At 44.0% G+C, this 25,518-nt stretch overlaps 1 protein-coding gene across 1 annotated transcript; it reads left to right on the forward strand.

Moving 5' to 3' along the window:
- The first annotated feature begins 11,963 nt into the window (after positions 1-11,963).
- mxra5b (matrix-remodelling associated 5b) lies at positions 11,964-22,448 on the forward strand. Its single transcript, XM_080839155.1, has 8 exons — positions 11,964-12,062; positions 12,585-12,788; positions 13,185-13,314; positions 13,589-13,979; positions 14,216-16,758; positions 16,912-18,370; positions 18,903-19,803; positions 20,093-22,448. The coding sequence occupies exons 2-8, from the start codon at positions 12,610-12,612 to the stop codon at positions 21,999-22,001; spliced, it is 7,512 nt and encodes a 2,503-aa protein (XP_080695281.1). The 5' UTR covers positions 11,964-12,062; positions 12,585-12,609; the 3' UTR covers positions 22,002-22,448.
- The last annotated feature ends 3,070 nt before the right edge of the window (positions 22,449-25,518 follow it).

Below are 25,518 nucleotides of genomic sequence, written 5' to 3' on the forward strand. Positions count from 1 at the left end.
GGGATTTGAAATAAGTTGGGGCGCACATGCAGTGCCTTTGAAAGAGACAAGCAGTATTTTTTTAAAGCAGTATTTATTGTTACACCAGGTTTTGTTGCTCTTAGCTTGACTGTTCTCTCCCTTGTACTTCGCTTTGGACTAAAGGTAAATGTAAATGTAGACAGTCTCTTATTTAACTTAAAATCTCAGCATCTTGATACTTTCCCATTTGAACAAGGAGTAAATACAGTCACACATCTCACTGGGTCTATCTAACACTTTACCCACCTCTCTGTCAAGCTTTTGATGACTCATAATGACTGCACTGTAGTTGAGTTGTGTGTTGTTGCATGCTTATCGGTGTGTCATGGAGGGAGAAGTGGCCCGTCTGTGTTTGATTGGGCCAGATAGACCGTCCAAGACTTTGGGTCTGATAGGGTTATGTCCCTAGGCCCACGGAGCGAAGCTGGGAGGACATGTGGTTGTGTGGGGGTGGGGGTGTGTGTTTGTGTGTGTGTGTGTGTGTGTGTGTGTGTCGAGTGTGTGTGTGTGTGTGTGTGTGTGTGTGTGTGTGTGTGTGTCTCTGTGTGTGTGTGTGTGTGTGTGTGTGTGTGTGTGTGTGTGTGTCTGTCTGTGTGTGTGTGTGTGTGTGTGTGTGTGTGTGTGTGTGTGTGTGTGTGTGTGTGTGTTTCGATATCTGTATGGCATGTGATTTTATAATGAGTCTCACCACACATTCTTCCTCAAAGTGGTAACCTCTGTGGGAATCTTCTGCCAGAGAAATGCAGTATAAATATTTACCAATGCGTTGGTGGTTTTCTGTTCAATTTCAATTATTTTTTCTCTCCCAGTGAAGGCTTTATTTCAGTTGTCTTATCCACGGTATGGTTAGTATGACTTTTAATAGAATATGATAATTCTGTTACCAGAGAGAATTTGAATGTCATCTGTGAGAAGGAACTGCCATCTGAGTGGAAGAAGCATTACCTATGCTTATTAAAAACAACTTGTTATGAACTACTTTCAGTTAGCTAAAAGAACATTATTCTATCTTAAAATGCACAGAGAAAACGCATGCTTTCAAAAGCCTCTGACTTTCGTCTTTCCATAGACTTGTTAAGAATACACAAACGTCATGCGTGACCACCAAAGAACAGAGGTACTGGGTCAATCACCAAGAAGGTCATTCCACACGTATGTGCTCTGTTCTAAAAGTGAGAGCATTATACTGTTCAGCGTATGCAGTGGTGTAGTCCAGGGTATACGCAGGTATACGGAGTATACCCACTTATTTTTCAGTCAGCATTGCGTATACCCACTTCTCAAAACAGGGCGTTTATCCTGTGCTGTATGGGCTGCTTAAAAAAAATAAGAGTATACCCACTTCTCCAGAGACCACTACACCACTGCGCTCTACTGCCTCCCACATGCTAGCTGAACATCTAGCCCACAGCAGGTCTACTGAAAAGGACTGAAAGGGCTTCTATGATTGAAATTGTGCTCTTATGCGATTCCTCACATCAGATTTATCAAAGAAGCACTTTAGGCAAAGCCAACTTCCAGAACTGTATCAACACAGTAGATCAAAGCACAACAATCACACACAATAAATTGCAAGTAGTCAGCTCCACGAGAGTGTTGACACAAACTTGGTGTGCGCTGACATCTGTCTTAATTACAGACATTAATTCTCGCGCAGTCCTCCCCATCAACTTCAGCTGAACCGCCGCGCCGCTGCTGCTCCGCTTCAGTAGGAGTGGCTCTCCTCAAAACTAGGCCATCCAACAATTGTTGGCAGCGCGCTGAGGGATGAGGTTGACAGCAACGGGGATGTTTGAATTGCTTCACATTCACAACACTTCTCAGCACTGTTAACGAAAACACATTGTCAGCTGTGCACCACACACTAACGCCCAACCATACTGTACACCTCAGTCTCTTGGAGCGCCCTGGGACAGAGGACTTCACTTTCCTCAGGGCTATAAAAATGGCACCACGCCCATAACAGTGTCTATTCAGCACGCTGACCGCATCATGTCAAACAGTCCGTCATCTCGTCCGCTGAACGGCTGGAGGAGATGTGCACTCCCGATGAAGAGTTGGATGGAGAGAGCCCTTTCTCATTCTAAAGTGCTTCTCAGTGTCAGGTATAGCTTCACTGCTGAATGCCATATGGTTCCACATTGACAGCCTGACTCGCACATCTGCTGAGCAGAAATAACCCTGTTTGTCTCCCGACAGCTCATGAAGCAATCACAGCTGTGGTCCAGCAATATTGGACAAAAGGAGTTTTAAAAAATTCAACTCGGACAATGTAAAAAAACATTCACAAGAGTATAAGTAAGTATATAAGATGATCTTTGTTCATGTTTCATATTAGTTGCATCATGCTTTCAGGCATGTTCTGTGTCATGTATGTATACCAGTGGTATTGCATTAAAGATTCTATAGGGTACTACAACAATCTTTGACCCTCCAAATCATATATTAAGACTCAAGGCGTGTGTTATTTCATTCTTCCCTGTGTGTTTTAAATGACAGAGCTGTAACAAAGTTAGCAACTGTATTCCTTCACTCAAAAGGCTATATATCTTGGCATGAATGTCCTGATCAACACATCTCATTTCATCAACTCAACATATTTTAACACATCTCATTTCATCAACTCATCTTATTTCAGCTGGAGTTCTTCTAAAAAGCTCTACAGTTGTATTATCTCATTAGGGTGAAATTGTGGTTATTAAGATGTGTTTTCGTTCACACTAGAATGACTGTGGCCAACAGTATGGGGGTTCACTAAAGGGCTTGGGGGCTTATTGGAAGATATTTCGGGTGAGGTACAATAACACTGAAGAGGTTTCATTTCAGCAGGGAAAGTCATCTCTGCACAAGGCTCCATTTGTGTGAGCTCTAACTTGTCTGTGTGATTGCCAATTGGATAGAAAACATAAGAAAATACAGTGGAGCTGACACGAGATACATTTTGTGTTGTATGTGATTTTTGAATGCCTTAGGGTAAAGGAAGAATGCTGATACACTTACCCAATACCTCATCCTTTTGTCTTGAACTACGCCCGAAGACTAGTGGCTGGATGGTGATTGCAAAAATCGTTCCGTATTGATAACAGATGCTAGACTCCACAATCTGAGGAAGTTCAATTGTTCTTCTCTCTTGAAACAGGGCTGCCTGAGAAGTCTGCCTATATGCAGTGGTGTAGTCCGGGGTATACGCAGGTTTACAGAGTATACCCACTTATTTTTCAGGCAGCTTTGCGTATACCAATTTCTCAAAATCAAAACAGGGTGTTTATCCTGTGCTGTATGGGTTGCTTAAAAAATTAAAGAGTATACCCACTTCTCCAGGGACCACTACACCACTGGCTATATGGATGAAGGCCTCAGCTAGTAACCTGGTCAAAATGACCGGGCCCATTCCAGCAATTACCAAACAGACCTTTGGCACTGCTGGAATTCTCATGTGCTCTTTGAAATGTCTTAAACACCGGGTTGGTTTCACACTTTCTCCGCCATACCAACTACAATAACAAGAAATGACACAGTAATATTGATAGAATTGCTGCACAAACAGTGAGGTCATGTTATTCATGTTTTCTGGTGGCAGTAAAAGCTTACTCATATTTAACCTATTTACTTAATTACTTTACTCATAATTAAATATTGAAGTGACAGGTAGGTTTGTTTGATCCTAGGTACACATCCAAAATATCCTTGTTTTTGTCTCTTGCTCAGTAAGCACTGTACCCCACTCTTGGTTCGGCCATTTTACAGTCTTGCAGTCCTGCCGGCTGGCATGTGGTGATTTGCCCTCACACGTTAGTATATTTAACGGTGTGTTTTTTATGGAGTCTTTTTTCTCAATGTATGCAGACTCCCTAAAGTGACAGACATGAAAATTGGGCTCCCAGAGCTCCCGGTTTTCACTTCCTGACCCCACAACAGGAAATCATTTCCCTCTAACAAGAGGTGTGTTGGAGATGATGCAGTTCAACTGCACCTTTTTTTCCTTCCCACTCCAGCAGCTCTTTCAGCATTACCTCTGGTTCTGCCTCTCTGCTCGTTGTGTTTGAAAAGAACATTTGTCTTGTTATTCTAATGAAATTGCTATAAACAGTGCAGTACATTTGGTGAACATTCTGTCATTTAATTATTTCTATATTAGTATTTGCTAACATTCACTTATATCATTTGTGTACAGATATCTTTTTTACTTTATAACACATCAAATCAATGAACAAAAGAATAGAGTTAGACCAGTGCATACCACAGAAGAATAGAGTTAGACCAGTGCATTCCACAGAAGAATAGAGTTAGACCAGTGCATTCCACAGAAGAATAGAGTTAGACCAGTGTATACTCCCCCCCACTCCCCCAACTCACAAAGCAGGGAAAGAGCTCGACCTCATCCTTGCTCGGAACTGCACCACGGAAAACCTAACTGTAACCCCTCTCCATCTCTCAGACCACTTCTTCATTCGCTTTGATGTTCGACTCATTGAGCAACCCTCTGTCCCTCCTCCTATGGTCTCGTTCCGGCGCAACCTCCGCAACCTCTCCCCCACTCACTTTTCCTCCCTGGTTTCCTCTACTCTTCCACCTTTATCCACCTTCTCCTCACTAGGTGTCAATGACGCCACAGAATCTCTCTGCTCCACTCTAAGCTCATGCTTGGACAGTTTGTGTCCACTTTCTACCAGACCTGCGCGAGCTACCCAGTCTCATTCATGGCTGAGTGATACCCTCCGAACGCAGCGCTCCAATCTCAGAGCGGCTGAGAGAAAGTGGCACAAATCTGCAGCACAGGACGATCTTGCAAGCTACCAGACACTGCTGGCCTCCTTCTCAACCAGCATCACTGCTGCTAAGAAAACTTTTTTCAATGACAAAATCAACAGTGCAACTGATGCTCGGAAACTATTTTCCACCTTCAAAACTCTGCTCTACCCTCCTCCTCCTCCCCCAGCTACTAACCTCACAGCCGATAACTTTGCTTCCTTCTTCACAGAGAAAGTGGCAGCCATTGGGAAACAATTCGACCAACTGTCTTCCCCCCCTAAGGGCGCTACCATCAATAACTCATCTTTTCCCTCCTTCACCCCCCTCACTGAGAGTGAGGTCTCCAAAATCCTAGCAGGTAGCCGTCCAACTACATGCCCGCTGGACCCTATCCCATCCAACATCCTTCAAGCCATTTCCCCTGCCGTCCTACCGGCAATAACACAGGTGATTAATGCCTCTTTTAATTCTGCAACATTTCCTTCTTCATTCAAGGTGGCTCGGGTGACTCAAAAAGCCGTCTCTCGATCCCACTCAGGTGGAAAACTACCGACCGGTCTCACTTCTCACTCTCCTATCTAAAACACTTGAGAGGGCAGCCTCCAAACAGGTCACAGAGTTCCTGTCAACAAACAATCTCCTCGATCCAAACCAGTCTGGATTCAAAAGCGGTCACTCCACCGAAACAGCCCTGCTATCTGTGACAGAGGCTTTAAAAACAGCTAGAGCAGCAGCTCAATCCTCAGTTCTTGTCCTGCTTGACCTATCAGCTGCGTTTGATACAGTCAACCACCGCATTCTTCTGTCCATACTATCAAGTATGGGCATCTCAGGCAAGGCGCACTCCTGGTTTGAATCGTACCTCTCTGGGCGCTCATTCAAGGTGTCATGGCAAGGTCATCTATCTGTACCCCACCACCTCACCACTGGGGTGCCCCAGGGGTCTGTAATGGGACCACTTCTCTTTGCCATCTACACCACCTCGCTGGGCCCCATCATCCGCTCGCATGGTTTTTCCTACCACTGTTATGCCGATGATACTCAACTGGTTCTGTCCTTCCCTCCTGAGGACAACACTGTTTCGGCACGGATCTCAGACTGTCTTGCTGATATATCCACATGGATGAAAAACCACCACCTTCAGCTGAACCTGGCCAAAACAGAACTGATGGTCTTCCCAGCCAAACAGTTCATCCACCACAACATCAACATCAAGACTGACTCTTTATCTCTGGCTCCATCCAAAACAGCAAGAAACCTCGGGGTCATTATTGACGACCAACTAACCTTCACAGCCCACATTGCCTCTGTCGCGAGGTCATGCCGCTTTGCGCTTTACAACATCCGCAAAATCAGGCCGTACCTAACCCAGTATGCCACCCAGCTCCTGGTGCAAACCTTGGTGGGTTCCCGCCTCGACTACTGCAACGCCCTCCTAACGGGCCTGCCGGCATGCGTGGTAAAACCACTACAGATGATCCAGAACGCAGCGGCGGGCCTGGTGTTCAACCAACCAAAGAGGGCACATGTCACCCCGCTACTCACTGAGCTCCACTGGCTGCCAGTAGCTGCTCGCATCAAATTCAAGTCACTTATGCTTGCCTACAAAGTGCTTACTGGGTCTGCTCCCACCTACCTAAATGCTCTTGTAAGGGCAAATGTCACACCCAGGGCGCTGCACTCATCCAGTGAGCGTCGTCTGGCACTGCCCCCAGTGCAAGCAAGGCAATCCAGACTATTCTCAGTTGTAGTTCCACGTTGGTGGAACGACCTGCCTAGCACTACCAGAGCAGGAGCGTCCCTCCCTACCTTTAAGAAACTCTTGAAGACCCAACTCTTCAAAGAGCACCTCTCTTCCTAAACTGGCACCTTGGCTCAACCTGCACTTCGTTTTATAAGCAATATTTATTGTTACACCAGGTTTTTTTTTAATGCTCTTAGCTTGATTGTTCTCCCTTGTACGTCGCTTTGGACAAAAGCGTCTGCTAAATGACTAAATGTAAATGTAAATGTAAAATGTACTACAGAAGAATAACGTTAGACCAGTGCATACTACAGAAGAATATAGTAAGACCAGTGCATACTACAGAAGAATAGAGTTAGACCAGTGCATACTACAGAAGAATAGAGTTAGACCAGTGCATACTACAGAAGTCACTGTAAGCCTTGCTGATACTGAAAAACACCTAATATCGAATCACAAGCAAAATACATTCAAAGTGCATGTGATACATGATCCTCTGTCTTAAGTTGACTTAATTGAGATCACAGAATCCAGCACTAATTCTGACCATCTGTTATCATTTGGACATCTGGAAAAGAGTGGAATCTTTGGCATGTGGTTTTAGGCAAACAAATGACGGTCATTATGCTATATGAAAACGAACTACCACAGTGTTATTAAATCATTTGTATAAAACAATTAAACAGAAGGCTTACACCAGTATAAAAAATAAAAGACCTGTAATGTTTTAGTTCTTAAAATTTTCAAAATACATCTACAATTAAGCCATCTGTGTTGCCATATTTGCTAGAACACCCCAATGCCAATTTGTCGTTAAACGGTAAAACCTTTCTTTTTATCATTGATAAACTCACATCATATTAACATGCAGAGACTGAACCTGGACTTTTGTGTCTTGTGCCTAAGCTGATGCTATTGTACAGGGTTGATTTAATACCACAGGTCTGTCTACTTCCACAATGAGTCACGTGCAACCTGTATCTCCCCTGGCCATCAACCAGCAGTCTTTAAGATAGAGGTCAGTCAGGGGCTCTACTGAGTAAGTCAGCCTGAGGGTGGACAGTGAATTTAAACCACAATATTCTGTCTGCTTTTTCTTTGATGCTCTTTCGAAGGAAATCATTCATATTCCTTAGACATAGCCACAGTGTCTTCAGTGCAGTCCTCCATTCTCACTGTGTGTGTGTGTGCGTGTGTGTGTGTGTGTGTGTGTGTGTGTGTGTGTGTGTGTGTGCGTGTGCGTGTGCGTGTGCATGAGAGAGAGAGAGAGAGAGAGAGAGAGAGAGAGAGAGAGAGAGAGAGAGAGAGAATCCCACATAGCAGTGGCTTCCTGAAGTGGGCTACCTGTTTAGGGACAAACCACACGCCTTGCAGCATTGGCAAAGCAGTCACAAATTGGAAGCATGGGATTTAAGAGTGAAAGAAAAGGATTTCTTGATTTAAATTCAAATGCAATTCTCAGAACCCTATCCCTCTATCAAACCATTGTACTGCATAGCATCATCTGTTTTGTTCAATAGTTTTTGTCGTCAAACTACAGGCCAGTTATCAAATGTTTTGCTAGATTCTTTGCAAGACTAAAGGTCTATGTCACCAGGAACTGGAAAAACGCGTAAACAAACGACTTAATCAAAGACCCAGCAAAACAATGCTGGTTTATTTAACTAGGCCCCTAGAAAAATAATGAACCGAGTAAGAGTTTGACCAGATGCTGGTAGAACAACTGAATCTGCATTTCACCAGATGTCTCAAAAATAAAGTTTGTTTGATCAGCTCATCTGCAGCCGAGTGAAACCTGCAATGTGTTTAGTGATCAGTTTAGATCATGTGATGTCAGAGTTGGCACAAGTACGTTGCCATGCAAGCAACTGGCTTAATCCCTGTGGCCATTGCTTACAATAACAAGATGTTTTTTTGCCATTCAAAACAGATTCAATGTGATGTATAACACTTGTATTTTTGAACTCAAAAGAATGATACAGTAGTGTGTAACTGGAAGTAATACCCACATTTCTTGACCAAATTGGTATTAAGGCGCATGTACATTCAGATTCATATGCACAAACTTCATTCAACCCAAGACAAAACTGAGCCTCTCTCTGCAAGCAGAATCCAAATGTTTCTTCTGCCATGTGTGTTGCCCTTCCATTTACGGTGCTTGTGTTTGTACGAATGGATTCGACTGGATTGTGTTTTCATTAAAACTTGCTTCTGTAAATACTCAGCAAATCCATTTGCAGCTCTGGGTGTGGCAAGAGAGGTGCCCAGAGGTGCCCAGAATAACAGTGAAAGGCCCACTCCTCCTGTGGGAGAAAGACCTGCACAAACAGCAGCCCCCAGATGACAGATATGTGGTCACTGGTTAACAAACCACACATTTTAACGTGGTCAACTTGGTCTGTGTCTTGATGCTAGAAGGACTAGAAGAACAATATACTGTCTCTGCTTGAACTGCAAACTGAATTGTGCTTGAGTGTAATCATAAGTTGGCAGTTGAACATAGACAGTCCATTTTTCTGTTGCTACATATCCAGTCACAATGAAGCACTCCTTGTAGCCTCTGCAGAAAGAAGTTAAAAACATATTTTGATACAGAAGGGACTATGACTTTTTATGACTCAGATGAATGTTATGAAACTTGACGAAAAAGGAAAGAATATTGCAAATCTCATATTTCTATCAGCTGTGAAAATGTTTGCTTGCTTCCGTTTTGATTAACTAGTAATTTACCAGTGGGTGATGCTTTTTCAAGGCTTCTCCATGACCAATGGTCACCTCACCCCATGGCCATCCTCAACACTATCACTTCTCACCTTTCACCTCTGTCCTTCTCAAACAACAACACTTGCCCCAAACACGCGTATTGAGTAACCAAGAGCTATTACTCAATTTGAAGGTTAATACAACATTCTACTCCATTTCCAGGAATTGTGCTTGCTGTGGAGGCCTCGCTCTTCTGAACAGGGCCAACAGAAGGAGCCAGTTATTTGCATCATAAATTTAGAGTGCTCTATTAGAAATGTGCTTTCAGATCACATTCAGATGCTACCATTTCCCTGTTGCCATTCCTCCTTCTTTCCTCTTTCTCCCAAACGATTGATATAGTGCCATAGTTACCGCACCATACTCCGAGTTACAGTCATCAGGGAAATAAGTCCATTCAGTACAAGTGGGCCACACTCAAGACAAATGGTTTACTTCGAATGCAGCCACCATACGTACAAAGGTTTCACAACAAGCGTTTCATTCTCATCATGATCTCCATTAGTCTCCGTCAGCTGTGTTTCTCAACAAGCCTCTTTTACCAACTGGAGATTATTCTACCAGACCAGGCTTTTGATCAGGCGAAAGCTTTGAAAACCCTCAGAGGTAATGTAAACACACATGAGTCATTTAACTGCTTGTGGCTACTGTTCAGTTTGTATACAAACAAGACCAATTTATTTGATTGGGCATTCTCCGCCGGCTATAAATTCCTGGAGAAAGTTGGCCAAGAATTCTCGCAGCAATTAAGTACGGTCAAGAGTAGTATTTTGCTCAATAAATATGCGATGCATCCATCTAAAACATTAAGACTAAACGGATCGGCCAAAAAGGAACATGGTCATTTTTTGATGACTCTATGGCAATGCAATTCAGGTGTGCAAGATGAAGCCTTGTGCAACAAAATGTCCTGGTTTACAGTGTGTCAAGTGTTTTTGAACAAGGGCTCAATAGTTAACATATGAAATTACAACCCTATCATAATCTATCCATCTATAGCACCATATATATCTCTACCCTATCATACTCTATCCATCTATAGCACCATATATATCTCTATCCTATCATACTATATCCATCTATAGCACCATATACATCTCTAACCTATCATACTCTATCCATCTATAACACCATATGTATCTCTACCCTATCATACACTATCCATCTATAACACCATATATATCGCTACCCTATCATACTCTATCCATCTATAACACCATATATATCTCTATCCTATCATACTCTATCCATCTATAGCACCATATACATCTCTAACCTATCATACTCTATCCATCTATAACACCATATGTATCTCTACCCTATCATACTCTATCCATCTATAACACCATATATATCGCTACCCTATCATACTCTATCCATCTATAACACCATATATATATCTCAACCCTATCATACTATATCCATCTATAGCACCATATACATCTCTAACCTATCATACTCTATCCATCTATAACACCATATATATCTCTATCCTATCATACTATATCCATCTATAGCACCATATACATCTCTAACCTATCATACTCTATCCATCTATAACACCATATGTATCTCTACCCTATCATAATCTATCCATCTATAGCACCATATATATCGCTACCCTATCATACTCTATCCATCTATAACACCATATATATCTCTATCCTATCATACTCTATCCATCTATAACGCCATATATATATCTCAACCCTATCATACTCTATCCATCTATAGCACCATATCTCTACCCTATCATACTCCATCCATCTATAGCACCATATACCGTATCTCTACCCTATCATAACCAAAGTGTTTAGAACTGCTGCAATTTACTGTATAAACAACAACAGCCCTTACACTAGCAGTGCTTGTATGAGAATGCTGCAGACTGCTATCCGACTATCTATTTGCCCATACAAATGGCAAGCACTTCAAGTCAAATCTCTTTTTGCCTTCCCTATATGGTTACACAACTTCCTCTTAAACGATTTTGCGATGACAAATGGTTTATTCTTGGCTGTATGTATTTATAGTAAAGCATGGTTTCAAATGACGAAAGGTCAAGGGAGTGGGCATTTTTAAAATAGTATCATCATTTGCGGATGTAGGTTTCCTTAACCAGATTTTCCTTTCATCATTTTTAGTTTGGTAGTTTAATATAATTACATTATGACATGCTGATTTTTACCACTGTGTACAGTAATAATGAGCCGTGTGGTGACTTTGGAGGTTGGCGCCGATATATTGGGCTCATTTGTGGGCAGGCCCCTCCTCAATGATCGCTTTCTCCAGGCTGAACGTCATGATCATCTTGAGAGTCCACCTCTCGGTGGGACAAAAGACTTGCACCCCAGAAGTCGCGGCTGGAAATAACATTCCCTCTCATAAGTTTCACACCTCCGATTTACAAGCGCTATTTTGCTTTTGATGCACTTCTGAAACATCCTAGAAATCAATCATCTTTTAAAAAGTAAATAATTATCCATTTCACTCCCTGCAAGAAGCAAGTTCATCAGGATTACAATTTCAGGAGGAGGACACACAAATTGTTCTATTATTTTAAAGAAGTTTAGTCGGGATTTATACAGGAGATATATACGGTAAATCTTGTCATCAGCGAAGTTCCTGAATTTTTCATTTTTTTTTTTTAAATAAATGCTTTACATCAGCGGAAGAGAGAAAATGAGAAGGCACTAAAATCTGGAGCTAAACTAACGCATTTGCGGTAAAGTGCCAGCAACACATGAAAAACGTCTACCAGTCTGGATTACTTGATTGTATGGTAAGTTTGTTGTGCGAAGAGTTTCTACTTGATTGCATTTTTTCCACATCCTCAGTCATATATTGTAATTTCATTATATTCTTTTCAACTTTACGTTACTGGTAAGAAACCAGTAATTTTAACTCGGATGTCATAAATACTTACCATGTTCTTCGTGATCATATTTTCCATGTAGCGTGCATTCACTGTTGAATTATGACAAACAGGCTATTGGGCATCACAATAACTCGTTCACTCAGGGGTTTTACCTTAGCCTGCACTCTCATACGCCATAATCCAGTAATGAGACAGAAGTGATGAGAAAAGGTTGAAGAATGGACCGACTTCTCTTATATGTTCTATTATGTTCTGGATTAACACACTGAAAATGGATGTATAACTAAGTATGCCTGCCAAGGCAATGAATGTTAAACAAACTGTCATTTAGAGGGCAACTGACACACCCAAAAAGTTTCACATGTGGCAAGGCTCTTGACCATTAGTCACATTACATTACTGTCGTTGTGTGTATGATATTCACAGGATCCCAATTAGAACTCGGGTGAAGATGGGCCTCCCTGGCATATTGACCTTGGTACTGTTGCTACTGAGCTCTCTACTGGAAGTAGGGCTCTGTTGTCCACATCCATGTGCCTGTTACCTCCCAACAGAGGTACACTGTACCTTCCGCTCCCTGCTCAGTGTGCCTGCTGGTATCCCCAGACAAGTGGAGCGCATGAATCTGGGGTAGGTGCCCCCTATGGACGGTTCTGGTATTGCAATGACATGCACTGATTAAATCAGGTTGGAAATGAAATGCATTTGATTTAAAAAATAACCAAAATAATCTTTATGTTAAAAGCTATTTTACTCAAATTACCTTTATGTTAGTTAAAATCTTTGTCACTCAAATTACCTTTAAGTTAGTTAAAAGCTTTGTTACTCTTTAGGCTACTTGTCTTTGTCATTTATGATGTAGCCTAGGTTTTACAGACAAGACAAAGACAAGACAGCAAGACAGTAATATTAATAAAAGACTTCAAAAACCCAATGTGCTTTTTCATGTGTACAGTTAGTGTACTTATTATATGTTCATAATTTATACTAACGTCTTGAATTCAATTCAATTCTTTAAATTTGCAGGTTTAACACAATTAATCAGATCACAGATAGCTCATTTGCTGGACTGAGGAAACTGGAACTTCTAATGATGCATGGAAATGATATACACAAAATCCCCCATGGTGCCTTCCGAGACTTGGCGTCATTACAGGTACATTTACATTACTTTTCCTAGTGGATCACAGTCCTGCTTTACTTTGAATTTGAATCTATCTATTCGAATCTATTCACCTGATTTCTTGCATTTCTAAATGTATATACAAGTCAATGAGGATGTTACATTGCAAAGGACCTACAATGCTATATTTATATAACAGTTAAAAGTACAAGTATTTAAGTAAAAGTATTTAAGTATTGTTAAAAGTATGCCACAATATCAACATGCAACTACAAAACCAGTTTGCCTACAAACTGTTTGCCCACAGGTCATGAAGATGAGCTACAACAAAGTGAGAGTGATAACTCGGAACACCTTGTTTGGCTTGTCCAGCCTGGTGAGGTTACACTTGGACCACAACCGCATCGAGTCCATCCACCCGGACGCCTTCCATGGAATGACGTCTTTACGGCTGGTCAACCTAGAGGGCAACCACCTCCAGCAGCTGCACTCCGCCACCTTCAGCACATTCTCCCTCATGCAGCTCTTCACCCTCTCCACCGTCAAGCACCTGCATTTGGCCGACAACATGCTGACCACTCTCCCAAAGCACATGCTCAAGAACATGCCCCAGCTGGAGAGTCTCGCCATTTATGGCAATCCCTGGAGCTGTGATTGCAGAATGAATCCGTTATTGGACTGGACAGCCAGTCACCCTGGTAATGTAATAATAATAAAAATAATAATAATTCATTTTATTTTTAACGCACTTTTCATTCAAAAGAATCTCAGAGTGCCTACATATTAGAAACTAACTATAATAATAATACAATATTGTCAATTTATTGCATTTTGAAATATGCAATTGCATGTTGCATTGCATTTTGAAATCTGCTGTGTTTATCTTCAGATGAATGAGACAGTCTGACACATAAGTGATCTCTTTTTTTTTCAGGAGTTCTGAAATGTAAAAAGGACAAAGCATACCCTAAAGGACAGCTCTGTCCGACGTGTGCGTCTCCAAACCATCTGGCAAAGAGGACTGTTTCGGACCTTAAAGACCTGATTTGCACCGGACCTGTCATTACCTCCATGGAGGAGAAGGACCCTCCCCCCGAGCCCATCCCGAGTGAGCTGCTGTCTGCAGACACATGGAGAGAGTCGTTTGGGAACATCTCACTCAATCTTTCTGATGAGCATGGTAACAAAGTGGATCTCAGGTGTCGCATCGAGGCACCGAGAGAGTCCACCAAAATCGCCTGGGAACAGATCGGTTCTGAGCAGATGGCGGCTAACCTGACTCTCTCCCTAGACCTGGACTGCCCCATCCAGCGGGAAGACTATGAGAGGCTGTGGAAACTTATTGCATACTACAGTGAAGTGCCTGCACACCTACAGAGAGAGATCATGCTCAGCAGAGAGCCTAAGTTGAGTTACAGATACAGGCAGGACGTCAACCAAGATGCGTATTACTACACTGGGGTGAGGGCCAATATTGAGTCCCAGCCATCCTGGTTGATGCAGTCCGTCCTGAACTTACAACTGAACAGACCACTTTCAAATGCTAAAAATGTAAAGCTGATACTCGGAACCCATTTCTCATCAAATCTGGAGACGGAAATGATCAGACGACAACGGAGGGAGTGGGTAATGATTGAACACAACAACAGGACACAGACTGCAATGAGTGCTGTCAAAGGAGGCATGATAGAGATGGACTGCTTGGTGCTGAGCTCTGGACATCCATCAGTCCAGTGGATGCTGCCAGACGGCTCCAAACTCAAAGCACCATACAGCAGCGCTAACGACAGGATTGCTGTGTCCAGCAGTGGGAAGTTGGTCGTAAAGGCACTGAGCCACGCCGATGCTGGGGTGTATTATTGTATCGCTGAGGTGAAGAATGATCTAGATTTTCTACCGTTCCGGTTAGCTGTGGTGGAATCCTCAGCCCCACCCCCTGGTTCTAAGGCAGGGCCAGCAGTGACACACTCAGTGGGAGAGCCCATCTCTTTACCATGCGTCACCTCTGCGGCCCCCGATGCTGAAATCTATTGGATTTTCCCAGATGGCAGCAAAGCAAACATCAAAGGCAACTCCTCAAAGGCTTACGTTTTCTCAAATGGAACATTATTTATACCCCACGGTCATCTCAGTAACAATGGATATTACAAATGTGTGGCGGTGAACCAACACGGCACAGACACCCTGGCTGCCAAGGTAACCATCACACAGAGGGAGGGCCTGCAGCCATTGAGGAGGTATCCCATGAGGCCACAGTCAGCTGCGGGAGTCTCTACCAAAATAAAAGCTTTCGTAGACGACGCTGATGAGTCTTCAGGAGATTATGGCATTTGGGGGAAAACTCCGAACAATCCCAACAATGTTCGTATAAACGGACAAAGGCTTCCCAATACTAGAACACGTGGGCATCCACAAAGACACCCCCAGCGAAGGCCTCATGGTGCTAGGAAACCTATTCGAAAAGGATACCACGGACAAAATAGGAAAAATATACCTGAGACAAGGAGAAATTCTGGAACATCAAAAGTCAAGATAGACCCCCAAAAATGGGCAGACATTTTGGCAAAAATCCGTCAAAAAACCGGGGCAAAACCCACTGCACCTAGCCTTGCGCACACCAGTTCACCTCCTAAACCCATTGAACCTAGCCCAGCTCACACCAGCTCACCTCTTAAGCCCACTGCACCTAGCCCTGTTCACACCAGCTCACCGGTCGAAGAAGTTCACTATGAAGGCTTGGCCAACTCAAAGAAGCCTGAACCTGGAGACAGCACGGAGGGATCAACTCCAGATGACGCCGCCCTGCCAGAAGAGGGATTCAATGTTCTCAACACCCCTCAAATTCCTTCGCAAATACCCCGACACCAAACAGTGATAGCTCCTACTCACACAGAAGACCAGACTAATGATATTTACCAAATATTTACCCCAAAATCAGACACGGCCGTAAAAGAACAGACTCCATTTCCAAGTGCTGATGTCAAGCCTACTAAAGCATCTGACTATACAAGCACTGAACATGTTCTTGCCAACACTATGTCAGTCAGAGCTGAAACTGGGCTGGATGAAACTCAAACAGTAAAAATGGGAAATAATAAGGCTTTCAGTGTTTTACAGACTACTCCACAACCAAAGCATGCGGTTAACACAGAACACACAGTTATTCCATCGGACAGAGTTGATGCTAATCTTGAGGTAAACACAAACAACAAAGTGGATGAGAACAGTCTCACTTCACTGTTTACTACCTCTTCGCCAGCTGCCAAATCTAGATCCACTGCTATCGCCAAAAAAGGACCACCCTTTAATTCAGTGCCCTCCAGATCAAATGTCCAGTGGAATTCGAGAAGGAGGTTTGGTAATAGAAGACGAATTAACAGACCCAGACCAAGACCACCCATCTCACGCTTAACAACTCCCAAGCCACAGCAGCCATTGGCCTCTACCATCCCCTCGCCACTAGTCAGATCTACAGAGCCTTCACTAGTGAGAGAGAGCACATTACAGCCATTGGCCTCTACCATCCCCTCGCCACTAGTCAGATCTACAGAGCCTTCATCAGTGAGAGAGAGCACATTACAGCAGGCATTGGCATCTACCATCCCCTCATCTCTAGTCAGAGCTACAGAGCCTTCACCAGTGAGAGAGAGCACATTACCCACTACTGGACCTTTCACAAAAGATAGTATGAGTAACTCAGAGAGCGCTCTCTCAGCACAGGAGGACAAAATGCTCACACAACGAAGACAGCAAGGCAGCTATGATGAAGTTGAGCCTGGAAGACAGCAAGTTCCTCCCGAAAGCACTTCAGCAACATTACTGTCACTTGTAACAGCACAAGGAAAACCTCAAGAATACGAGCACACAGCTTCTTCAGTAGCGATCCCGACGTCAGAGCCAGGCCGCAAATCTACTCTCGTGGCAGCCGGCCATGAGGAGACTACACAAGTGATCTCAGACTTGAAAATGGATGTGAAGGTCTTAAGTGAAAATGTGGCAACCACTCTGAACTACATAACAAGCCATGTATCATCACAGTCAGAGGCACATGCCTCGAGTGAGCCAACCTCCCCTCACCCTGAAGGAGACCAAGATGTCTCATCTGTCAAAGACTTTAGCAATCAGAATGCTAATCATGAAAAGCACTTCAAAGAATCTTCACCGTATATCCCCACAACCGTCAATCCACTAACAACAGCCAGTGGCTCTCATCATGGAACTCCATCTACTCGACATAGAGAATCTCCACCAAGTGTAACACAGCTTTATATTCTGACCACTCAGCATGAACACAGTGTAGTTTCCCCCATCGCGGAGACACCTGTGGCAGGTACAAACAGAGACCTACAGCCCAAAGAAGACAGTGATGTTGAACAAACAGTCATCACAGCAACTACCATAGAGCCAACCAACACACCTGATATTACTACTCCAGCTGCTTCAACAGCTACAGTAATCATGTCTACCACCACAACAGCAACAACAGAAACAACAACAACGGCTTCGTCCAGATTAAAACCTAGTTTAACATTACCTGGTAAAAACAGTGTTTCCCACAGCTCAAGGTATCCTGGAGGAAATTATATTCCTGATCGACACAGCGGAAGGATACCCAGTACCAACTACAGATACCCATTTTACCCCAACAATAAGACTCCATTCATCATTCGCAGGCCTGATATAAACCCAATGCCATCTGACACCACTTCCCCAGAGCAAAACGGAAAAGTAAATCCCCAAAAGTCAACAAATGCAGAAGCACTAATGACCACTTTAGCTGCAGCCATCTCTACCTCCACGACTAGAATTCCAACAACTGTCTTAAAGACATCCTCTTCAACAAAATTCAAAGGTCAAAATCAAACAAGTCAAAGCTCAAATAGTCGACATTCCAGCACAATATTTTCCCCCAACACACAGGACAGGTCATCTCAGAGACCTGCCCCTGTGCCTGGCCTTAGAGCGAAGCCCAAGATCACCACCAGCAATATCTATACATTTATAGTCAACGTTTCAACAGATGTACAGCTTCCCTGTGATGCTGTAGGGGGGCCTAAGCCATTCCTCACATGGACCAAAGTATCCACAGGTAGGAGGACACTGTTCAGTTCCATTAACAAGCATATAGAGTCAATTTATCATGAAGAAAGCAATAAAACCTGTATGTTCATAGCAAGCAGCCAGTAAGACAGAGTTCTTTATTTACCCCATGAGACTGAGGATTGTGACACTTACTTGTCAATATGCATAAGACACATGGGCTGCAGTAAAGTGAAATTTGAGTCTTCTTGTCTCTCAGTTTAAACTGTGGTTCAAACAGAGTCTGTCAATATGACAAACCTGTCCAAGAGAACATGTGCAGCCTTCTATTTTTATGTGAATGAAATGGTTTGCTCGAGTCTGCTGGGCCCAATATTTTGTCTGTCCATTTTTGAAGTTTGTGCATGAATCATAACCCATTTATCAAAGAGGAAAAATAAAGCAACTGTCCTCCCCAAAGATATATTACTGAAAACAATTGCATAGTTATTGGAACTAGAGATTTAGAGATTACTAACTCATGAAAACAATGGTATTATGAAAACATTCGTGTCAAACTCTATTTTTGCATTTTGTTCTAGGAGCTATCATGTCAGCAAACACCAAACTCCAGAGGTTTGAAGTCCTGCCCAACGGGACCTTTGTGATCCATAACGTGCAGCTTCAGGACCGGGGCCAGTATCTCTGCACAGCCCAAAACCTCTACGGTGTGGATAAGATGATCGTCACCCTCTTTGTCTTAGCTCAACAGCCCAAAGTGCTGACCCCGAGGCAGCGTGACGTGACCGTGTACCTGGGCGAGAGCACCAGCCTGGAGTGCGAAGCCCAAGGCCTGCCACAGCCACACATCACCTGGGTGCTGCCAGACCGATCTGTGCTCCACACGGTCAGCACCTATGAACAACGCGTCATGCTCCTCCCCAACGGCACTCTTCATGTCAAGCACACCAACTACCCAGATCGAGGGATTTACAAATGCATAGCGAGCAATGTGGCGGGGGCTGACAGCATCTCCGTGCGCTTGCACACAGCCGCACTGCCCCCTATGATCCAGCAGCCGCACCATGAGAACTTCACTGTCTCTGACGGCCAGACCGTCTACATCCACTGCAGCGCCAAAGGGGCTCCCCAGCCCACCATTCGCTGGGTGGTCTTCGACGGCACGCAGGTGCGCCCCTCGCAGTTTGTGAAAGGAAATCTGTTCGTCTTCCCCAACGGCACGCTGTACATTCGCAATCTGTCCTTCAAAGACTCGGGGCGTTACGAGTGTATGGCCATCAATGCCGTGGGGGCAGCGAAGAGGACGGTGAGCTTGGCGGTGAGGAAGAACACCTCTACAGCCAAGATCACCTCCACATCTCCCCAGAGCACTGATGTGTTGTATGGGGAGACACTGCGTCTGGACTGCATTGCCTCTGGAGACCCGGCTCCTAGGATCGTTTGGAGAACCCCATCTAAGAAATTAATAGATGCCCATTACAGGTGTGTATGACCGAATAGACAAGCCTGAACAGTGAATATATGTGTAGTATATTTATTTATCATTGTTCCTTATTCAAAGTCAGTTCAAAATGATATTACAGTGTCATTTCAATTCTCATATTAAGGACAAAGTCATTAAATGTAAGTTTATCGATAAATAAATAAATACAAAATACAGAAAACTGAACTTAAATGTAAGGGTATAGAGTGCATAGTATGTACACTTGTAGAGTACAGTAATCACTGTTTACCTAATTTCTCTATCCTCATATTTGTGTCCAATTTTCAGCTTTGATCGCAGGATGAGAGTCTTCAGTAATGGCACATTATCAGTCCAAGGCGTGACAGAGAAAGATGAAGGAGACTACTTATGTGTTGCCAGAAACAAAATGGGAGACGACTACGTGCTCCTCAAGGCCAACGTGATGATGAAGGCAGCCAAGATTGAAGGAACGCAGCTGAGCAGACAGAAGGTCTCTCATGGAGGTGACTTAAAAGTCGACTGTATCGCCTCAGGTCTCCCTAACCCAGAGATCACATGGAGTTTACCAGATGGAACTATGATTAACAGTGTTATGCAATCGGACGATAGTGGAGTGCGCACGCGAAGGTATGTGCTTTTCGACAATGGCACTCTTTATTTGAACGAGGTGGGATTGAAGGAGGAGGGCGACTACACGTGCTACGCTGAGAACCGACTGGGCAAGGACGAGATGAAGGTTCACGTCAAGATCGTGGCAGAGCCCCCGATAATCCGAAATAAAACCCATGAAGTGATTAAAGCGAACTACGGGGATACAGTGACACTGACGTGCAGTGTCAAGGGAGAACCAACTCCCGCTATCACATGGCTGTCTCCGACCAGCCGCATCGTACCCCCTGTTTCAGATAAATACCAGCTACACTCGGACGGGACTCTGGTCATTCAGAAGGTGCAGAGGTTAGATAATGGGACCTACACCTGCACGGCCAGCAACAGTGCAGGCATGGATCGGAAACTAGTGAAGCTCGAGGTCCTTGTCTCAGCCCCCACCATCAATGGAGTTCAGAACGCAGTCAGCTCCACTCAGGAGACGGCAGTAAGGGACCAGCGTAAGCTTCTGCACTGCAAAGCAGAGGGTACCCCAATCCCACGGGTCATGTGGGTTCTGCCTGAGAACGTGGTGCTGCCCGCTCCATACTACGGCAGTAGAATCACGGTGCATCGTAACGGGACGCTAGATATTCGTTCCTTGCGAACCGCTGACTCTGTCGAGCTGCTGTGCATCGCCCGTAACGAGGGAGGGGAGGCACGCCTGCAGGTCTCCCTCGATGTGATAGATGAGATACAGACGCCCAGCCTGAAGAGCCCGGCTACAGAATCTATGCCTCTCACCAGTGGAGTTTCCATGACTTTGAACTGCACCGTTGAAGGCAGGCCCACTCCACAGGTGACCTGGATCCTTCCCAACGGGACGACCATCACGAGCGGCACGAGCACCTTCAGGTTCGACCACAGGCCCGACGGCACGCTGTTTATCAGAAACCCATCTCCGTCTGAGATAGGAAGGTACCGCTGCGTTGGCAGAAATTCAGCTGGGTCTGTTGAGCGCACTGTCACACTAGAGTCGGGGAAGAAGCCTGATATCAATAACAAATACAACTCAGTGGTGAGCATTATAAATGGGGAAAACTTGCAGCTGAACTGCCTCTCAAAAGGCACCCCCCTCCCTAAGCTCACCTGGTCACTGCCAAGTGGCGTTGTGCTCATGAGGGCCCAGACAACGGGACGCTACAAGGTTCTGGAAAATGGAACACTTATGGTACAGCAAGCATCAGTTTATGACAGGGGAACATACCAGTGTAAGTCAACCAATGAACATGGCTCATCTGTACTGTCAGTGCCGGTGATTGTCATCGCCTATCCACCACGTATCACAAACGGCCCCGCGGCGGTCACTTACACCAGACCCGGTGTGGCCATTCAGTTGAACTGCAATGTCATTGGAATCCCCAAAGCAGACGTGGTTTGGGAGATGCCTGATAAGACTGTGTTTAAGACGGGCACTCAGCCACGAGTCTATGGGAACAAGTACCTGCATCCCCACGGCTCCCTGGTCATCCAGAGGCCGTCCAGCAGAGACACTGGTTTCTATAAGTGCACTGCCAAGAATGTTGTAGGAAGTGACACAAAGTCAACATATTTACATGTGTTTTAATGGTAAATAATTCATGTTAAACAGGCCCGTAAAACTGCTTAAACTCTGTGCACAAGATACTGTCCACACAAGCACATCTGAGTATGTTTCGAAATAGAATGCTCTATCTCCAGAGCTCGTTTATTATTTGAATTCCTGTACATTGAGTATAAGTTATAGGCATCTTGCAATATCTCGAGAAATATCTATGTGATAATGTTTGTACAAAAACATGCATCCTGTTCAAACTTGTGGTAAAGGTCAAAGGCTGATTTGATGGATTTATTGTCATGAATATTACCAAAAGCTCTACATTTTGAATGGTAGACATCAGGGAACAAAATTGTAACTGCTGTTGCAAAATTTCATACATGACTTCCACAACTACCCAAATGCTTGTGTCCATACCAGACATTTTTGATATTCATACCTGTACTTGTTACCTTTATTTTGTAAACTAATACCGTATTATGATAGAAGTCTATTTGAATAAGAAGGGAAACATGCTTTTTTTACTGTAAAAAAAAAAATGGACCAGTTCCTGATCCTGATTTCATAGTTTTGAATTCTTTTAATGTTCAAATAAGCTTTAAGGTTTGTCAGATGAATTACATGTGGCCGCCAATTTATATAACATTTATATTATTTTAGGAGGCATGAGAATGTTCTCTGTGTGCTAAAATACTTTATACATGTTTATTTTCTTAAATTATTTGTCTTTACAAGACTAGTGAAAAAATATCAACTGTTATAAATCGATGTAGCTATATTTTGCACAGCTACATCTTCCACATAAAGGGCAAAGGAACATAACATCAAGTGCACTGAATTCGAATAATTTCTTTATCTTACCCTTATGTGCCCCACACAGCAGACTCTGTTGATTCTGATGCAAAAATTGTAAAAAAATAAATAAATACATATAATACAATATGTGAACTATTATTGGCAGGTGTGTTTCATTGGTGTCACTGTACAACGGTTTGGCTTTGTTTTGAGGGCTGTGTTCGATTATCTCAAGAAAAGATCCTGTCTCTCTCAGCACAAGCTGTCTGCGAGTATGATGTCAAATAGTTTTCAGGAGGTTAAACACAAGGGTCTTTTATCCATGTCATCAGCTTGTTGCCGCATAACAATTTGAACCATTACACCATACAATTCAAAGCTAAAAGCTAAATGCCTTTACATGTCAATTAGCAGAAGACAAGAGGGCAGAATAACCGTCTCCAGCCATATGGTGAGTGACCCGAGCGGCTCGGCTGTGACTGGTTAACCTGAGGACAGCGTCTGTTCAAACGCCCCGCACCACCTGCAGTACATCAACAGACAGCAGTTCTCATCTCCTCTGCCAGGTCCCCGGGTCATATGAAGCTCTGTTCTCATCTAATAGCTTTACCTTACTTGCCTTACTTACACATTGAAGATAAATCCGACGGGATAGAAGCTTAATCACTGATGTGCCTGCAGAAGGGGGAAAAGGCGGCTCCCCTTCATTTTCCGTGATGACATTTCCCATGTAAGGGAAAGGTCCTTAGCTCATGTTCTACTGAGGACTGGATTGTACACTAATTGCAATGATCTGGGGCCGGCCCGATATGTGATGCTAGCTGTACTGTTGCTGGCCTGGGGTCTGCATTATGTGTTAGTGAATGGGGCAGAAAAGGGAAGTGAAAGAGGGAAATGACCCAATCTCCCTCAACGAGACTCGCCTCTGGCCCCAAAATGTGGGTCTGCCCATGAGTGTCCTCTCTACACAAAGGCAGTGGTGTAGTGGTCCCTGGAAAATTGGGTATACTCTTAATTTTTTTAAGCAGCCCATACAGCACAGGATAAACGCCCTGTTTGGAGAAGTGGGTATACTCAATGCTGACTGAAAAATAAGTGGGTATACTCCGTAAACCTGCGTATAGCCTGGACTACACCACTGCACAAAGGCTAATATTAAGAGCTTGTTTGCAAAGAGTTGCTGTATACAAAAAAGCAATTGTCATGGCTACTGTAGACTCCACTCCTACTGTGCGTTTACATAATGATGTGAGCTCTATGTTTGATTTAGTTGAATGAGAGGGTGTTCTCCAGGCGGAGCAGAGACGACAGGGTCTCACACGAGATAGCAAGCGAGAGGAGGGAGTGCCAAAGACTGTCCAACACCGAGATTGAAAGGACTAGGGAGACAGTTTGGGTGACACATCTTTGACTTTCCCTTCCCCGCCCTCCATCCAGGCAGTAAGAGAGGCCAGCTGTTTCAGTCCTGCTGCAGTAAATTGGGGAAGAGTGACTGACACTTGAAAGATGCGTGGCCGGGTTTAAGAGAAGGCTTTGGGGGAAGAACTGAGAGATAAATTACAGCCTCCATGTTAGAAACAGCTGTGCAAAGCTGCTGCAGCAGCCTCAAAGTACCTATGGCTGCCCTCAGTGTGGCTAGTCCTGACACACTTACTGTTGCAAAAGCCTAATACTATGTGTTATAAGTATTATAACGTGAAGGGTTCTAGGAATGTCAAGAACAACCTGACATCACAGATCGACAGAATAACAGAAAGTCAGGGTGACTAGGTGTCCCGCTTTGCGTTGTACTGAGCAGCATTTTGACCCTTTGTCCTGAGATAAGGTCCTGCATTTTCATAGGTAATTTGTTTTTTTTACTGTCAGAAATGAGAAAACACCCGGCCAGCACATAAGCTGCTTATGCGGCATATTTCTACTATTCTCCTATTAAATAGCACTACGTCAAAGCAACCTTTTCTCTCGATGCCTGGAAAACTCTGGAGGAGTATTGATTCACGAGGTCTTTGATCCTTCTGATGCAGGTCTTATTGGTATCACAGAATACAAATAAACTGATCCACCCCTGAGGGACATTCAAAGAAGACAGAGCGAGCGCATTGTGCCCTGTTGTTGCGAGTGTGTGCTGCGACTGTTTAGTCTCTTGACTGAACGGGGCGGATGTTTCCTGGGTCTTTCTTTTGCTTCTCTGATTCCTCTTTGTGCTGGAGTGTGTCATCTGTGACCCCTCTGAACCCACCCAAGACACCCCTGCCTTGCTCCGCCAGCAGGCTTCCATTACCCGACATTAGAACACAATGAGAGCAAACAACGGTTATGAAGTTCCACGTTACAGGAGGCTGCAGCGGTGATGCAGATGGGATACTCTGCTCTGTTCTGCATCATGGCGAGCGGAGAGCACAGGGCTGTTCTGACCTCATCTATATGGGCCAAAGTCAGCCAGCAAGTGTCCACATCATACAATCCACTGTGTAGATAGCAACACAAGTGTCCACATCATACAATCCACTGTGTAGATAGCAACACAAGTGTCCACATCATACAATCCACTGTGTAGTTAGCAACACTAGGGTCCACATCATACAATCCACTGTGTAGATAGCAACACAAGTGTCCACATCATACAATCCACTGTGTAGATAGCAACACTAGGGTCCACATCATACAATCCACTGTGTAGATAGCAACACAAGCAATGCCAATATTTAGTACTGTCAACAAAAAGTAGTTTACTGCTTTTTCAATTGGGCAC

Source organism: Sprattus sprattus (genome assembly GCF_963457725.1).
Source record: "Sprattus sprattus genome assembly, chromosome: 5".
Taxonomy (NCBI): Eukaryota; Metazoa; Chordata; class Actinopteri; order Clupeiformes; family Clupeidae; genus Sprattus; species Sprattus sprattus.

Excerpts from the sequence above, each read along its gene's own strand:
- mxra5b (XM_080839155.1), top strand. The coding sequence starts at position 12,610 with ATGGGCCTCCCTGGCATATTGACCTTGGTACTGTTGCTACTGAGCTCT. Across the intron at positions 13,980-14,215 it reads CTGGACAGCCAGTCACCCTG|GAGTTCTGAAATGTAAAAAG; the intron begins GTAATGTAATAA and ends TTTTTTTTTCAG. Across the intron at positions 19,804-20,092 it reads TTAATAGATGCCCATTACAG|CTTTGATCGCAGGATGAGAG; the intron begins GTGTGTATGACC and ends TCCAATTTTCAG.